Raw genomic sequence first — 13497 nt, forward strand, 5'->3', positions numbered from 1 at the left:
AGCTTGATGGATTGGCCAAGAGACACCGAATGAAGTTACTTTTGCGAGATCCGGGCTGACATACGGGGACTTTACTAAAACAAGAAATAGCGCTGGCGGGAATAACGGTAGCTAACGGGTATCACGCATAAAGCGGGTAGAGGATATCATCGGAGGCGGAGATCAGCTTTGGGCAGTTGATAACAAGGCGGTATGGAGGAAATTTTCATTGCTTTGAATGCAATGAAAAACTTGAATTCATTCTGCCGTCTTTCGGGCTAGGAAGAACCTGAAAACTGGCTCGACTTCATACGTGTGCGTTTGCAGTATGCCTACAACAAGTCGTCCATACTAGTCCAAGGGAGCTTATACACAGCAGTTGATAAGAGCACAACCACAAGGCTCAGTCATATCGAATAATGGGGTTCGAAAAGGAAGCAGAAGAAATTGATGGGAATGTTTCATGCGAGACAGATCAGACAGTTCTGGGTAGCCAAGAGCTCGAAGATAAGCCCAGTGATCCTCCCGATGGCGGCTTCACGGCGTGGATGCACGTCCTGCTCATGCACATCATCTTCTTCAACACCTGGGGCGTAGCAAACGGCTATGGCGTCTTTCAAGAATATTATACCCAGACTCTCGGCAAATCTCAGTCTTCCATCTCTTGGATAGGCAGTGTCCAGGTCTTCTTCCTCTTTTCCATTGGCGCTTTCTCCGGGCGTCTGACCGATGCTGGCCATTTTCGAATCACATTCGCGTGCGGGGTGTTCCTCCAGCTCTTGGGCATCTTCATGACATCGCTTTGCACGGCTTACTGGCAGATATTCCTAGCGCAATCTGTTTGCCTCGGTATCGGCAACGGCTTGACCTTTTGCCCAGCCATAGCCGTTCTCTCCCAGTACTTTAAGAAATATCGAGCCTTTGCCGTCGGCGTGTCTGCTGCTGGCGCCGCTGTGGGCGGGCTCGTGTACCCTGTGTTAATTAACCAGCTCATTTTCCACGACAACTTTGGGTTTCCTTGGACTCTTAGAATTATGGGCTTCATCATGCTCGCGACTTATATCCCTTGCTTGATCTGGTTCAAGCCTCGTCTCCCACCACGGAAAACGGGAGGATGGACAGACAAAACTGCCTTCAGCGACGTGCCATTCCTATTCTTCTCTTTGAGCATGTTTCTAAACTTTTGGGGTCTCTACTTCGCATTCTTCTATCTCGGAACCTACGCTCGAGACAAGATCGAGATCAAGGAACCAATCAACTTACTCATGGTACTCAATGGTGTTGGTATCATTGGGCGTGTTCTGCCAACAATTGCGGCCGATAAATGGGTCGGAATACTCAATATGCTGATTCCAATGAGTTTCGCTGCCAGCTTACTAGTATTTTGCTGGGCGGCAGTATCGTCGGCCGTTGGACTGTATGCCTTTGCCATTGTATATGGACTGATTGCTGCAGCATTGCAGGCACTCTTCCCAGCTGTCGCCACAACCATGACTCCCGATCCCAGCAAGACCGGAACGCGTGTCGGAATGATTCTTGGGTTTGTTAGTTTCTCAACTCTAACGGGTCCTGCGATTTGCGGCGCCATAATAGAAAGACAAGGGGGGAGCTATTTAGGGGCGCAAATGTTTGCTGCTTCGTGCATTCTGCTTGGGGCCTTGATGGCTTTGGCGGCAAGGATTGCCAAAACTGGGCCCAAGTTTATGGCAAAGGTGTAGATAAGGATGGTTTATTTACGAGAGAAGTCTTTGTTAAAGCATCCCATAGAACAGTCGTATACTATATTTCATGTAAACTTATCTCACTGCCTGTCAATTCCTGAAAGACACATGTAAGTCAAAGAATTTCTTCCACTAGTAAATAACTAGATACTCAAATGTTATTATGAGAATCAATGCATTTGGAAGTTGCAATATGATTCACTATGCTTATAATTTTATTTACTCTAACCCATAGTTCAGTTAAACTACAATTACTAGCATTGAAGTAGTTTGACTTTCAGCTGTTATTGGCGGGAAAATATAACGGGGCCAGCGTCGTAAGTCATCGGTTGTAAGCGGGAGCTGTCTCGGCCGAGGCTCAATACTAAGCGCTAAACCTTGGGCTATGAGATATGGGAGATTGTTGCATTACGGCATATTTGGGATTACACTTCACTTAAGCTTATTCTCTCTTCAGTCGGATTCAACAAGGGGACGCAATACATCTCCAAACTTACTTGTGCTCTCTCCTTCACATGCATCACTACTGAAGCTGCAGCATGCCCGTCAGAAGAGTAAAGAGGAAGATCCGCACCTGCAGTCGCTGCCGTCTACTCAAGCTTCAATGCGACCAATCGAAACCTTCATGTCAGCGATGTACCAGGGCGAACGTCACCTGTTCACTTGGTGTTCGTTCGCCTACGAATGGGTCTGACTCTGGGTCATCTACTTCGATAATCGATACACTTCCACAGTCTGAAGCAGATCCCTTGCTCCCTTCAGCCTCACCTCCTGAACTTCATGTGAGCCTGGGAAACAACAACGACAAGCAAACTGGCCTTGTAAAAAACAGACAGAGGGCCCAGCTCTCTTGCATACGATGCCATCGACTCAAGGTCAAGTGTGACAAGGAACTGCCCTGCTCACGATGCCGCATGTCTGGCTGGGGCAAGTCTTGCGCGTATCACCACAGGGCAGAAAAGACCAGCCCGTCAAACGCCAGTCCACAACAAGTTGCCAAAGACCCGGATAGCGTTATCGAGGCATGGCATTCACAAAGTCGAAGCGCCACCCACTGGACTGAAGTTTTATCCACGGTAGGCACCTGTATTCGGAGCATTGAGTGATTCGTTTGGGCGAAACTAACTAACTGCAATTACAGCTAAAACTACAAGCTGGGCGTAGTGGCCTCCAAGTCTGCGACCTGATCCCTGACTTTATTCGCCAGCAAAAGATGGGGGCTCAGGACGATTATCTAGTACCCGAGAACTTTCCATTTAACAGTCCGGCAGCTGCCAAATTTACACCCATGGATGCTGTCCAAGACCTCCTTCAACGCCATAGAGAGAACTATCAATCTTACATAGATGGCTACCTGGTCCTCTACCAGACAAGTCATCCCATTATCGACACCTCTGCATTTCTCCCGCTAGTCGAAACATTTTGGAATGACCCCAAAGCGGCAGACATGGCCTGGTTAGCCAGCTTCTTGATGGTATTAGCGCTGGGATGTTTTGCCGTGACGAGGGATCAGCATGCAACAATCGAACTCTGCATGGCGGCAGAGGCTTGTCTAGGCAAGACCCCTTTCATGGTTCAACCAGACATGTTAGCCATAAGGACTCTCTGCCTCATGATTCTTGCCAAGCAAACGGTTAGTACCACATGTCGCACATTCGATTCCTGCTGGACGTTGTTGGGCATTGTCACGCGTGCCGCCGTTGGAATGGACTTACACAAACAGCGTGTGCCACTGGATCAGTCGCGCGAGGGTATTCGTGCCTGGCAGTCTAGCCAGACGCTGTGGTCCATCATCGTATACTTTTGCGTACAAGTCGCCACGATTACGGGAAAGCCATTGCTTGTATCAGCCGATATGTTCACCAAACATTCATCACCATCCACGTTCCAGACAAATGACCCATGGGTAATGTTAATCAGGGTCTATCCGTCGATATGCCATATAATCTCCAGAATCACTAGTGATACTGAAAAGCCATTGTACAACGAAGTGGTGAAGCATAATGACCATGTACGCCAACTGATGGACGCTTTATTGGGTAGCATACATGGCAAGCCGAGGCTTTACATGACGTTGGATATGTTTTTCCGTCGTATTCTCCTCGTACTGCATCGTTCTCACGCATTGCATCCCGCCGCCCCGTTGGAGTACCAAGTGTCGTACTGGGTTTCTCTGGAATGCAGCCTGGCAATCCTGGTGCACCACCGGGATCTAGAAGAACAAAATCGGCCGGATAACACAAACCTCCTGGCTCGCCTCTTCAAACTCGACATTCTCTCGGCTATGCTGACTGTGTGTCTGCATCTTCTACGCCGCGAGGCGCCTCTCTCAACAGGCCTCACAATTCCACCGCGTCGAATAATCTTGAGTACATTGCAAGCGTGTGTGGTAATTTGGGAGAAGGAAATACATTACTCTCTATGTTTTAAAATAGGACATTTTCTGTTAGTTTCAGTTCTGAAACTTTTGCCAGATATAGATTTTCTCGAGAATTGATATGTTGGCTTCTTCGTTGGTAGCCTGTCACCAGCTTAAAATTTAGTTTCGATAGCTTAATGAGCGTGGTGCGTCTGTTATCTTGAAGCATTGGGTGTCTCCTTTGCGTTTTCGATTGATAAACAGTGTAACGGAGCATTTGGAATCTGTTTTGTCAAGGCGGCTGTTCAAACAACGTAGTATTGAAAGCATGGTGGAATCATCGTATTTTTGACTGTAAACGTACGACGGACTTTAACTGCGCCGCCTTGATGCTGTCGGCCGAGTATACAACCTGTTAATAACCGATTTCTTACGGTATGTTCTAACAGCCTAGCGATCTAGCGGATTACGAAGGGACAGGTTACGATGAGGCAGATTACGACGATGCTCTGAGCTTTCTTCCGCGTCTACGATAATACCTTCCTTGCTAGTTACCATATACTAAATATATATACCTTTTGACAGTTAAATTGTACTGGATAGTTCCAATTCGATCAAGACACTTAATCCATCAGCTAATACACAACAGCAATTCTAATATACCAGTAGGCAGTTCGGCATACTGCGGTCCAACATGGCTCTAAAGTACTACCTTATATCACTCTTATTCGCAGTATGCGGATTTGTCCTCCTTCACTACAAATGCGAAAATCTGCCGCTTCCGATTGTGGGTTATCAACTAGCGACAGGCTGGCTATTCCCTCCACACTGCATGCTATTCTCAGTTGCCTTGGCCGTGAACTGGCTAAACGTTGAGACGGAGTTTGAGCCTGACATAGTAAGTAGCGATTGGCAAAGTGTATTGGTGCAATGGGTTGCTAATCTGAGTCTCTAGTCACCCAATCTATCGGCTTAAGGCAAGGGTTGGCGCCATCCACGCTGTTAAAAGCAGGACATTGGACAACATGGATCGAGATGAAGACATATAGACTCGGCAGCATCAGGATGAATATTGAGTTGACTACTAAGAGGAAGTAGCAATAGGGTCTAGACAATAGTATGCAATCTCAATACCACAATTAGTTGCTATAATGAAGTATAAAACAAAAAGATTACACGTCAATTCTCACTGATGGATCAAATATTGTATGTATGTAGAACGGATTTTTACATACTGGTGCCCCGTAGTAAGAACCAAGATAACTGTAATTGCAACAGCGTTTGAGCAAGAATTTTAAACTACAGCTTGCCATATTTTATGCATGAAACGCACTAGGTGCCTCAAATAATGATGAAGGCTTGAGTAACAGTTATACGGAGTATTCATTTTTGTGTCCAATATGCCTGATTTCGAGCGGTGTTGACAATTACGATTTCTGTTCTGCCCATGTACTCGGCCGAGTCCTACCCCCGTCTAGGACCGGCAGCTTACGCAGTCGCCGCGCCATACGCGGTGGCTATTATTTTCCTATACATCTATTGTATCAAAAGATGTTAATTGTACTCTAAAATTAGCCTATGTTGCTTAAATTATAGTATAATTGCTTAAATCTCCGTGTATTTAACTTACAATCGTGTCGCTGTTCCTGAATATGTACTGATCGACAATCCCATAGAAACCTTCAAAATGACTAACAAGCTCTTAATTTTCACTCTTTTCATCCAACTTTTTTCCGCTCCCCTTGCAAATGCGGGATCAAAACACGGATCATCGTCAGATGATCATGGCTCGTCGGACAAGTCATCTATGTCACCACCATACAACTACGTTTTCCAATTTCCTGTCCCTATACCGCCAGTTATTAAGCCAATTCGGTACGTCTTATCAACGCATACTCTGCTCACTCCTAGGGACTAATTGAATTAATCATCTTGAATAGCTCGTTTAACGATACCAATACAAACGTAACCATTGACTTTTACCAACTCAACATCACATCGTTCCAGGCCCAGATATATCCAAACCTCGCCAAGACTAGTCTTGTAGGATACAACGGAATATCTCCAGGGCCAATCTTTAGAGTACAACGCGGCGTACAAAGCGTGGTACGCGTTGTAAATCACAATGGTAACCTACCACTCCTTGAGTTACGTTCGGCCAAATCTGACATATTCATCACGATAGATCAACCATCTGTGCTACATCTTCATGGCTCAAACTCCCGCGCAGTCTGGGATGGCTGGGCCGAGGATCTGATCCAACCAGGCGAGTACAAGGACTACTACTTTCCAAACTCGAATACCGCCAGAACTCTTTGGTACCACGGTGCATACATACCTTCCTCGCCCAATCCATCTATCTAGTTCTAACAAAAAGAAGACCACGCAAACATGATCACCTCAGTCAACTTGTTTAGTGGTCTAGCGGGCTTCTACATCATCGAAGATGCCGAGGTGGAGGCCCGACTTGGACTTCCTCAAGGCAAATATGACATTCCGCTCGCTCTCAACTCGAAGCAGTACACTTCCACCGGCAATCTTACTTCGGTAGCTCAAGAGACTAGCAGCGTCTACGGTGATATTATCGAAGTAAACGGACAGCCCTGGCCTTACCTATCCGTCGAGCCCCGAAAATACAGATTCCGATTTTTAAACTCAGCTCTTAGTCGAACCTTTATCCTCAGTATAGTGGATAGTAGTAGCGGAAGCAATGTCACATTGCCCCTCCAAGTCGTTGCATCGGACTCTGGTTTTTTGAGTACCACCATAACGACCACTGAGTTGACGACCGCCATGGCAGAGAGATGGGAAGTAGTTGTTGACTTTTCTGGCTTCGAGAACCGCAATCTTACTCTTATGAACCAACGAAATGTTTTTGACTCTCAAGACTTTTCAGAGACCAATCTCGTGATGCAATTCAACGTGGGATCAACGGTTTCTTCCAACACCAACAACAACCCGCCTCCGTCATCTTTAATCTCAATAGCCTCTCCACCAACTGGCACTCTTGTTCACCGAACATTCAAGTTTGACAAATCGTGAGTCTATATCCTCTATAAAGAGACTCACCACTAATAATGAGTAGAGATGACGAGTGGGTGATTAACGGTGTGCCATTTACCGATGTCAAGAACAGAGTTCTTGCAGCGCCTCAATCAGGAGCCTCAGAAGTTTGGGTCCTGGAGAATCACAACCCTTATTGGAGCCATCCGGTACGTTACCTATCCAACATCGCACGTTGATATGTTAACATTTGTTCGCAGATTCACGTCCACCTGGTAGATTTCCAGCTCATATCTCGCTCAGGCGGCCGCAACACCATCGAGCCCTACGAAAAAGCAGCTCTCAAAGACATCGCTGTGCTCGGTCCAGAAGAAACGGTCACAATAGCAGTCTCCTTCGCCCCGTTCTCTGGCGTGTACATGTTCCACTGCCACAACGCCATCCACGAAGATCACGCCATGATGGACGCGTTTAACCTCACGGCCGTTCAGGGACTGGGCTACAATGCGTCGGACCTGATATTTGCTGATCCATTGGACGCCCAGTGGCGTGCAAAAAGCTATACTGGCGCAGTTGCTCAGTCGAGCGTAGACGATGTATTGGCATCTTTTGCGGCAACCGGGGCATATAATGAAGACGTGTCAACGGAAGCAGTTAACCAAACTAACCAAACTTCCGAGGGTGGCTCTGCTCATCCTCAGTCCGCCGCTTTGTATGTAGTCGGTCTTTTGCTCGGTGTTTTTGTTTTCATTTGAAGCAATGTACAATAGAAAGCGTCTAACTATTACCAGTATTTCTTAGTATAGTCATTTCCATAGAGTGCTCTCAAGATTGTAAAAAGCCAGCATTATAAAAATTGCAACTAGTTTTAATCACATGCTACTCGAGTCAATTCCAAACGCCCTCAGTATTCTAGCCCATGGCATAGTCTTCGTCTTTTTAAAAAGCAAAACACACCCATAGATTCCCCTTATCCCCATTATCACGCCAAATTCCCTCACATCCTTGGTCAAATTAAGCCATCACAGCTTCTGGCTGCCTCTGCGATCGATTCCCTCCTTTCTTGGCACCTGGCCGAGCCAGCGTGTACTTGGCAAAGGCGCGTGCCAAGGCCTTCTTGCAGCTGACCTTTTGGCTACCAACAAAGCTCTCCACCGTTACCGCAATAGCACGGTCAATGTCTTGCGCTGAACAGTACTCAGAAAGACGCATTCTACAGAACGCTTCACTGATTCGAATGATGGCTTCAAGATGACGGACCTAGGAACATCCCGCATTAGTATTACATTGTGGGGGCTAGAGACGTTGTCTCTCAGACGGAAATGGACTCCAAACTTACAGTAATGGGATATGCGCCTGTGGCAAGGGACTCTCTTCGCATGTCTGCAAACAAACGGGCTACCTTGTCCTCATCCATGTGGTAAAGCTTGGGGCTGCAGCGTTCTCGAGCGTACAAGATGTATTTACGCAAAAGTTCCTGGGAAATCTCCCCCTCACGCTGGCCTCTGGATGCACCTGTCTGCTGGGTATCCATGGCGGTGTCCTGGGTAGTGGCATTTGTGTCTGGGCGGGCCTGTGACAAGGGATGGCTTCGACCGTGAGAGCCAACGATGAACCTCGCCAGCCGCTCATCCTCAGATGGCTCGACCAAATCTCGTACAACACAGAGAATGTCGAAACGCGACAAGATGGGCTCTGTCAGCTCCACGTTGGCCGAAAAGGGAATCATTGAGTTGTAACGGCCTCCCAAGGGGTTGGCCGCAGCAATGATACCGCAGCGGGCTTGCAGAGTTGTCACAATACCTGCCTTGGAGATGGAGATGGTTTGCTGTTCCATGGCTTCGTGAATCGAGGTTCTGTCTTGATCGTTCATCTTGTCGAACTCGTCAATGAGACATGTGCCCCTATCAGCCAAAACAAGAGCACCACCCTCGAGTGTCCATTCGCTCGTCAGGGGGTCTCGACGGACACTAGCCGTCAGACCGACAGCACTGGCACCCTGACCAGTCGCAAACACGGCTCTGTGTGCTGTTTTCTCGACATATTTGAGGACTTGCGACTTGGCAGTTCCTGGGTCACCGAGAAGGAGCACGTTGATATCACCACGAACATGATGGGCTCCTCTGCCAGTCTTGGCAACACCGCCAAACAGAGACAGAGCAACTGCAGTCTTGATGTCTGTGTGTCCGTAAATGCTAGGGGCGATGGAGTTGACGATTCGGTCCACAATGTTGGGGTCGCGAGCCAGCTTGCGAATCTCTTGCTCGTCTTCTTCAGTCAAGCGGAATCCAGCAAGTTGATCGTGAGACTTGACGACGTTGTTAGCCTCAAGAATGGTTGCAAAAACGGGGAAGCCGTTGCGGTTGTTCAGCTGAGCGTCGTAGTTGTTTCGGTAAATGCCCGTGACTTCAATCTCTTCACCAGGCTTGGCCTTGTCAATGAGATCCCACAGCAGGATGACTTCTCGATGGCGGGGGAGACGTCCGGCAGGAACAGTACCAGGAGACTCTTGTAGAGTAAGTCTCTGGTAGTTTCGGTAGACGGTCTTCTCCGAGTTCAAGGTAAAAGGTCCGCGAGACTGGCAGCTCTGACAGAACGTAACCTTGACCTCCACATGAGACTCCTGCTGGAAAGGACCCAGCGTCTCACCGCACTTGCCACAGTCGAATTTGACATATTTGAGCTGGGGGAAAACACCACTTCGGCGCGTGACAACTCCGCTGACGCGCACAAGGCAGTTGAGATGTGACTGACGCAGCTGTCGAAGGGTGTAGTGGACGGGTAGGTCGAAGATGCGAACATGGATTTCGGAGTGAATTCGCTCGTAATCGGGGTAGTGAAGGAGCACAACATCCATAGCCACCTGGTCAAACAGCTTAAGCATCTCAGCAGGGGCATTGGCAAGGAAGTAGGCAAGGATGGCCTTGCTTTCAGCTAGATGCTCGTACGAGACCTCCAACGACTCTGCGTTGACCTCACCGAGCGTGCGAATGCGGTTACCGTAGACGGAGGATCCAGATGCATCAATGTAAGATGTCAAGAAGGCCTTGAACTCGCGCTTGATGGTTCGCTGGACTGGAGGCTGAGACACCCACTCGGTCAGATTGGAGGCCTTGACATCGCCCAGAGCTTCTAGGGAGAGCTCCTCGTCCATAATGTCAGCATCCATGGCATCATCTGGATCTTCATCGTAGTGATGTCTCCGTCTGCGAGGCTGGGCCGTCAGGTCAATGTCGCCGTCATCATCATCACCAGGAAGATATGCGGCTGGAATCCTTTGCCGGCGGGCAACTTCTCTGTCTCGTCGGTTGAGCTGAGCCTCGAGTCGTCGTCTCTCGCCCAGGTCCATAGAATCAAAATCGCCCTCGTCATCCAGTCCTGCGCCTTCGTAGACGTCATTCTCTCTGTCTCTGTAATCAGCCTCGAAGCCTTCACGGAACAGGTCAACGTCGTCGTCGGCCATCTCGTCAATGTCGTCAATGTCGTCCTGAATCTCCGCCTCCTCTTCAATCTCCTCGTCCTCGTCGACTCCATGGGCAATGTTAAACGGCCCAGGCGGAGACGACGGCAGCGGGCTAGAGCTCAGTCCACCGGGCGTGGAAACATCGTCACCATCAGGGCGTGAACGCTTGCGGCCTGATCGCGGGGCAGAGCCGACATTGGCAGATGCGGGATGATCACGAAGGGGAGAGCTGTGTTGAAGTGTTAGCAGAAGCTACAAAAGAACAGCATTGTGTAGATAATACAATCGACGTACCTCATGGTGGCGGCTGTCAATGGGCTCCCGCTGGTGGTTGCTTGAAGAAGCTGAAAATTCAAGGATGGATGGAAATCTGGCGATGCAGCTTCTTGGTTTGTGGGGGGCGAGATTAGGGAGCAATTGGCCAGAGCTCATTGCTGCTAAACGCGCTGAAGACGCGTTAATGGATGTGCGCTAAGCCTGTTTGGCGTCGACGCGTAAAGTGGTTTTTATTCGTTCTTGAGGTAAGATGACAAAATTAGATAAGCATTTCTCTAGTATTTTATCACCAGTCTCGCGTCCAACTTAATATGTCTACCAAACAGGTCTCAGTTTCAAGCTACACAGTGCTGTCGTCCTTATCTCCAGCCATCAGCCAGGCTACCTAGTATCTCAGCTTCTACTGAACTTGATCATCCATCTCATCTTTCGCTGCTGCTAATTTCGTTCCATCAATTCTTCCATTGCTAGCGACCATGTCTGGCGATTCGCCTCCACCACCAGTGATGGAAACGCCGTCCATTGCAGAGACAAAAGCAGAGCGTGTCACCGGCCGCAGCAACAGCTTCTCCCAGCAGTCACACGCATCTGACGACTCTCAAACTGCCGCAGAGTAGGTCGCGACTGGGAAATGAATTGGATTTTGTTACTAGATGCAACCGACTGACCTGTTTGATAGCTTTCTCCGCGATCAGCAAATCCTCGAAGCCGATGCTCGCGAAGCCTTGCCTTACGTACGTACCTCTCCCACCTTTACCATACCATCAGCGTCATCCGTGTACAAGCAGCTAATGGCGATACTGTCCAGAGTATCGAGACATGCACCAAGATCCTCGGACCGCTACGACAGAATGTTTTCGCCTGTCTGACCTGCAACCCTGCGCCGGCCAAAGCTGGAGACAGCTGGACTCCTGCCGGCATGTGCTACGCGTGCTCCGTCTCCTGCCATGGCGAGCACACTCTTGTCGAGATCTTCCAAAAAAGAAACTTCACCTGCGATTGCGGAACGACGCGCATCCCGTCTACCAGCCCATGCACCCTGCGTATCAATAGCGAGACTAATACGAAGGGCAACGTTCATTCCGAAGAGCCGGATGCCAATAACAAGTACAACCACAATTTCAAAAATCGGTTCTGCTGCTGCGAGTGCGATTATGACCCGTTCCAGCAAAAGGGAACCATGTTCCAATGCCTTGGGCTGGGAACTCATGAGACTGGAGGCTGTGGGGAAGACTGGTATCACCCTGGTTGCCTGGTGGGCATGGGACCCAAATGGTATGAACAGATGAATAAGGACAAATCAAAGCCGGTATCAAGGGAGACTGAGCATCATACCAACGGGAGCGCCCTTGCGACAATCACCGAGAATGACGAGGGGCAGTCAAATAATGGCGCAGTCGACACCAGCGGCGATGTTGTCGTCGAAGACGAAGATGACGAGCCGCCGATGCCTCCCGGATTTCCAAGCGAAGATGACTTTGAGGGTTTCCTGTGTTACAAGTGTTTGGACGCAAACCCGTGGATCAAACAATATGCAGGAACATCGGGCTTTCTCCCAGCCATCTTTCTAGAGCAGCCCGAAGCTGCTGCTACGTCGTCGCCATCCAACGATAGCACGGCCACAGCTGCGCCCAAGAAGCGCAAGGCCGAAGACGACGGAAATGAAGAGCAATTAGACGCAAAGCGCATTAAGAGCGAGAGCGAAGCGCCAGTGACCGAATCCACTACTGCAGAAGTCAGCGCAGCTCAACCCGCTGAGGATGGAGATGACACCAAGCCAGCAGTCCAGGTCGCAAAAGAAGCCACCAAGACAGATGGCCCAACCTCGTGCAAGCTGCCCAATCTACCACCCGCTCCCAAGGGTCGCTTCTCTCTCTTCTTCAAAGAGGACTTTCGCGAAAAGCTCTGCCATTGCTCAGACTGCTACGGTAAACTAAACGCCCACCCCCAGTTACTGGAAGAGGAGGAAGTCTACGAACCCCCTCTGTCCGACGACGGCGCTTCTGAACACGGAGGCTCGACACACGGAAGCGGCAGCTTGCTCGACCGTGGCGAGAGCGCCCTACGCAACATGGATCGTGTCAGAGCTATCGAGGGCGTCATGGCGTACAACCACCTCAAGGAGCAGCTTACGCCATTCTTCAAGCAGTTTGCGGAGAGCGGCAAGGCCGTTGGCGCGGAGGATATCAAGGCGTACTTTGCAAAGCTGCGAGGCGATGAGCAGGGGATCAAGGAGGCGGGTGAGGCTGCTGCTTCTTCCAAGGAGAACGGGGATAAGGATAGTGACGGCAGAAGAGAGCAAAGTGGATACTAGACTGTTATAAGGAGAGTGCTTGCTCGCCGTTGTCATATTTGACGATATAATATTCTCTTGCATGTATTATTAGGCTTCGGGGGATAACAAAGGGCTTGGAAAGCGGGATAACTGGACATGATGTAAATGAGAACAAGGGCCTAGAGCTGCCCCAAATTGGAATGGTAAATCTTTGTGTCATGTTCGTTATATTTCGTTCGGTTTTTAACAATAGTAATTTCCTGCTCCCCAAACACTGATCGTGCCATTACATGTATCTGCATTTCGTAGCCCAGCCCAGCCCAGCCATCACTTGTGGCATCGTGATGAGGACATCGCTGGCCTTTCGTTTCTCATCTCCCCCCTCATCTCCAGGTTTCATTTTGGTACATGAGGAAAACTC

General features: G+C 49.1%; 5 protein-coding genes across 5 annotated transcripts; 4 read left to right on the forward strand and 1 right to left on the reverse strand.

Moving 5' to 3' along the window:
* Window positions 1–398: 398 nt before the first annotated feature.
* Window positions 399–1697, forward strand: T069G_02311 (major facilitator superfamily domain-containing protein; the record flags this gene model as incomplete). The annotated part of the gene is made up of 1 exon (XM_056169521.1): window positions 399–1697. The coding sequence occupies one exon, from the start codon at window positions 399–401 to the stop codon at window positions 1695–1697; it is 1299 nt and encodes a 432-aa protein (XP_056030413.1).
* Window positions 1698–2334: 637 nt separating this feature from the next.
* T069G_02312 (fungal zn(2)-Cys(6) binuclear cluster domain-containing protein) lies at window positions 2335–3938 on the forward strand (the record flags this gene model as incomplete). The annotated part of the gene is made up of 4 exons (XM_056169522.1): window positions 2335–2388; window positions 2435–2776; window positions 2842–3606; window positions 3885–3938. The coding sequence occupies 4 exons, from the start codon at window positions 2335–2337 to the stop codon at window positions 3936–3938; spliced, it is 1215 nt and encodes a 404-aa protein (XP_056030414.1).
* A 1808-nt stretch (window positions 3939–5746) lies between these two features.
* On the forward strand, window positions 5747–7817 carry T069G_02313 (multicopper oxidase domain-containing protein; the record flags this gene model as incomplete). Its single annotated transcript, XM_056169523.1, has 6 exons — window positions 5747–5934; window positions 6000–6187; window positions 6245–6385; window positions 6440–7097; window positions 7145–7271; window positions 7323–7817. 6 exons carry the CDS (start codon window positions 5747–5749, stop codon window positions 7815–7817), a joined length of 1797 nt encoding a protein of 598 aa, XP_056030415.1.
* A 259-nt stretch (window positions 7818–8076) lies between these two features.
* T069G_02314 (MCM2/3/5 family domain-containing protein) lies at window positions 8077–10824 on the reverse strand (the record flags this gene model as incomplete). The annotated part of the gene is made up of 3 exons (XM_056169524.1): window positions 8077–8322; window positions 8402–10754; window positions 10820–10824. The coding sequence occupies 3 exons, from the start codon at window positions 10822–10824 to the stop codon at window positions 8077–8079; spliced, it is 2604 nt and encodes an 867-aa protein (XP_056030416.1).
* A 453-nt stretch (window positions 10825–11277) lies between these two features.
* T069G_02315 (uncharacterized protein) lies at window positions 11278–13115 on the forward strand (the record flags this gene model as incomplete). The annotated part of the gene is made up of 3 exons (XM_056169525.1): window positions 11278–11414; window positions 11481–11535; window positions 11610–13115. 3 exons carry the CDS (start codon window positions 11278–11280, stop codon window positions 13113–13115), a joined length of 1698 nt encoding a protein of 565 aa, XP_056030417.1.
* Window positions 13116–13497: the final 382 nt, after the last annotated feature.

This window comes from Trichoderma breve, chromosome 2 (assembly GCF_028502605.1).
Source record: "Trichoderma breve strain T069 chromosome 2, whole genome shotgun sequence".
NCBI lineage: Eukaryota > Fungi > Ascomycota > Sordariomycetes > Hypocreales > Hypocreaceae > Trichoderma > Trichoderma breve.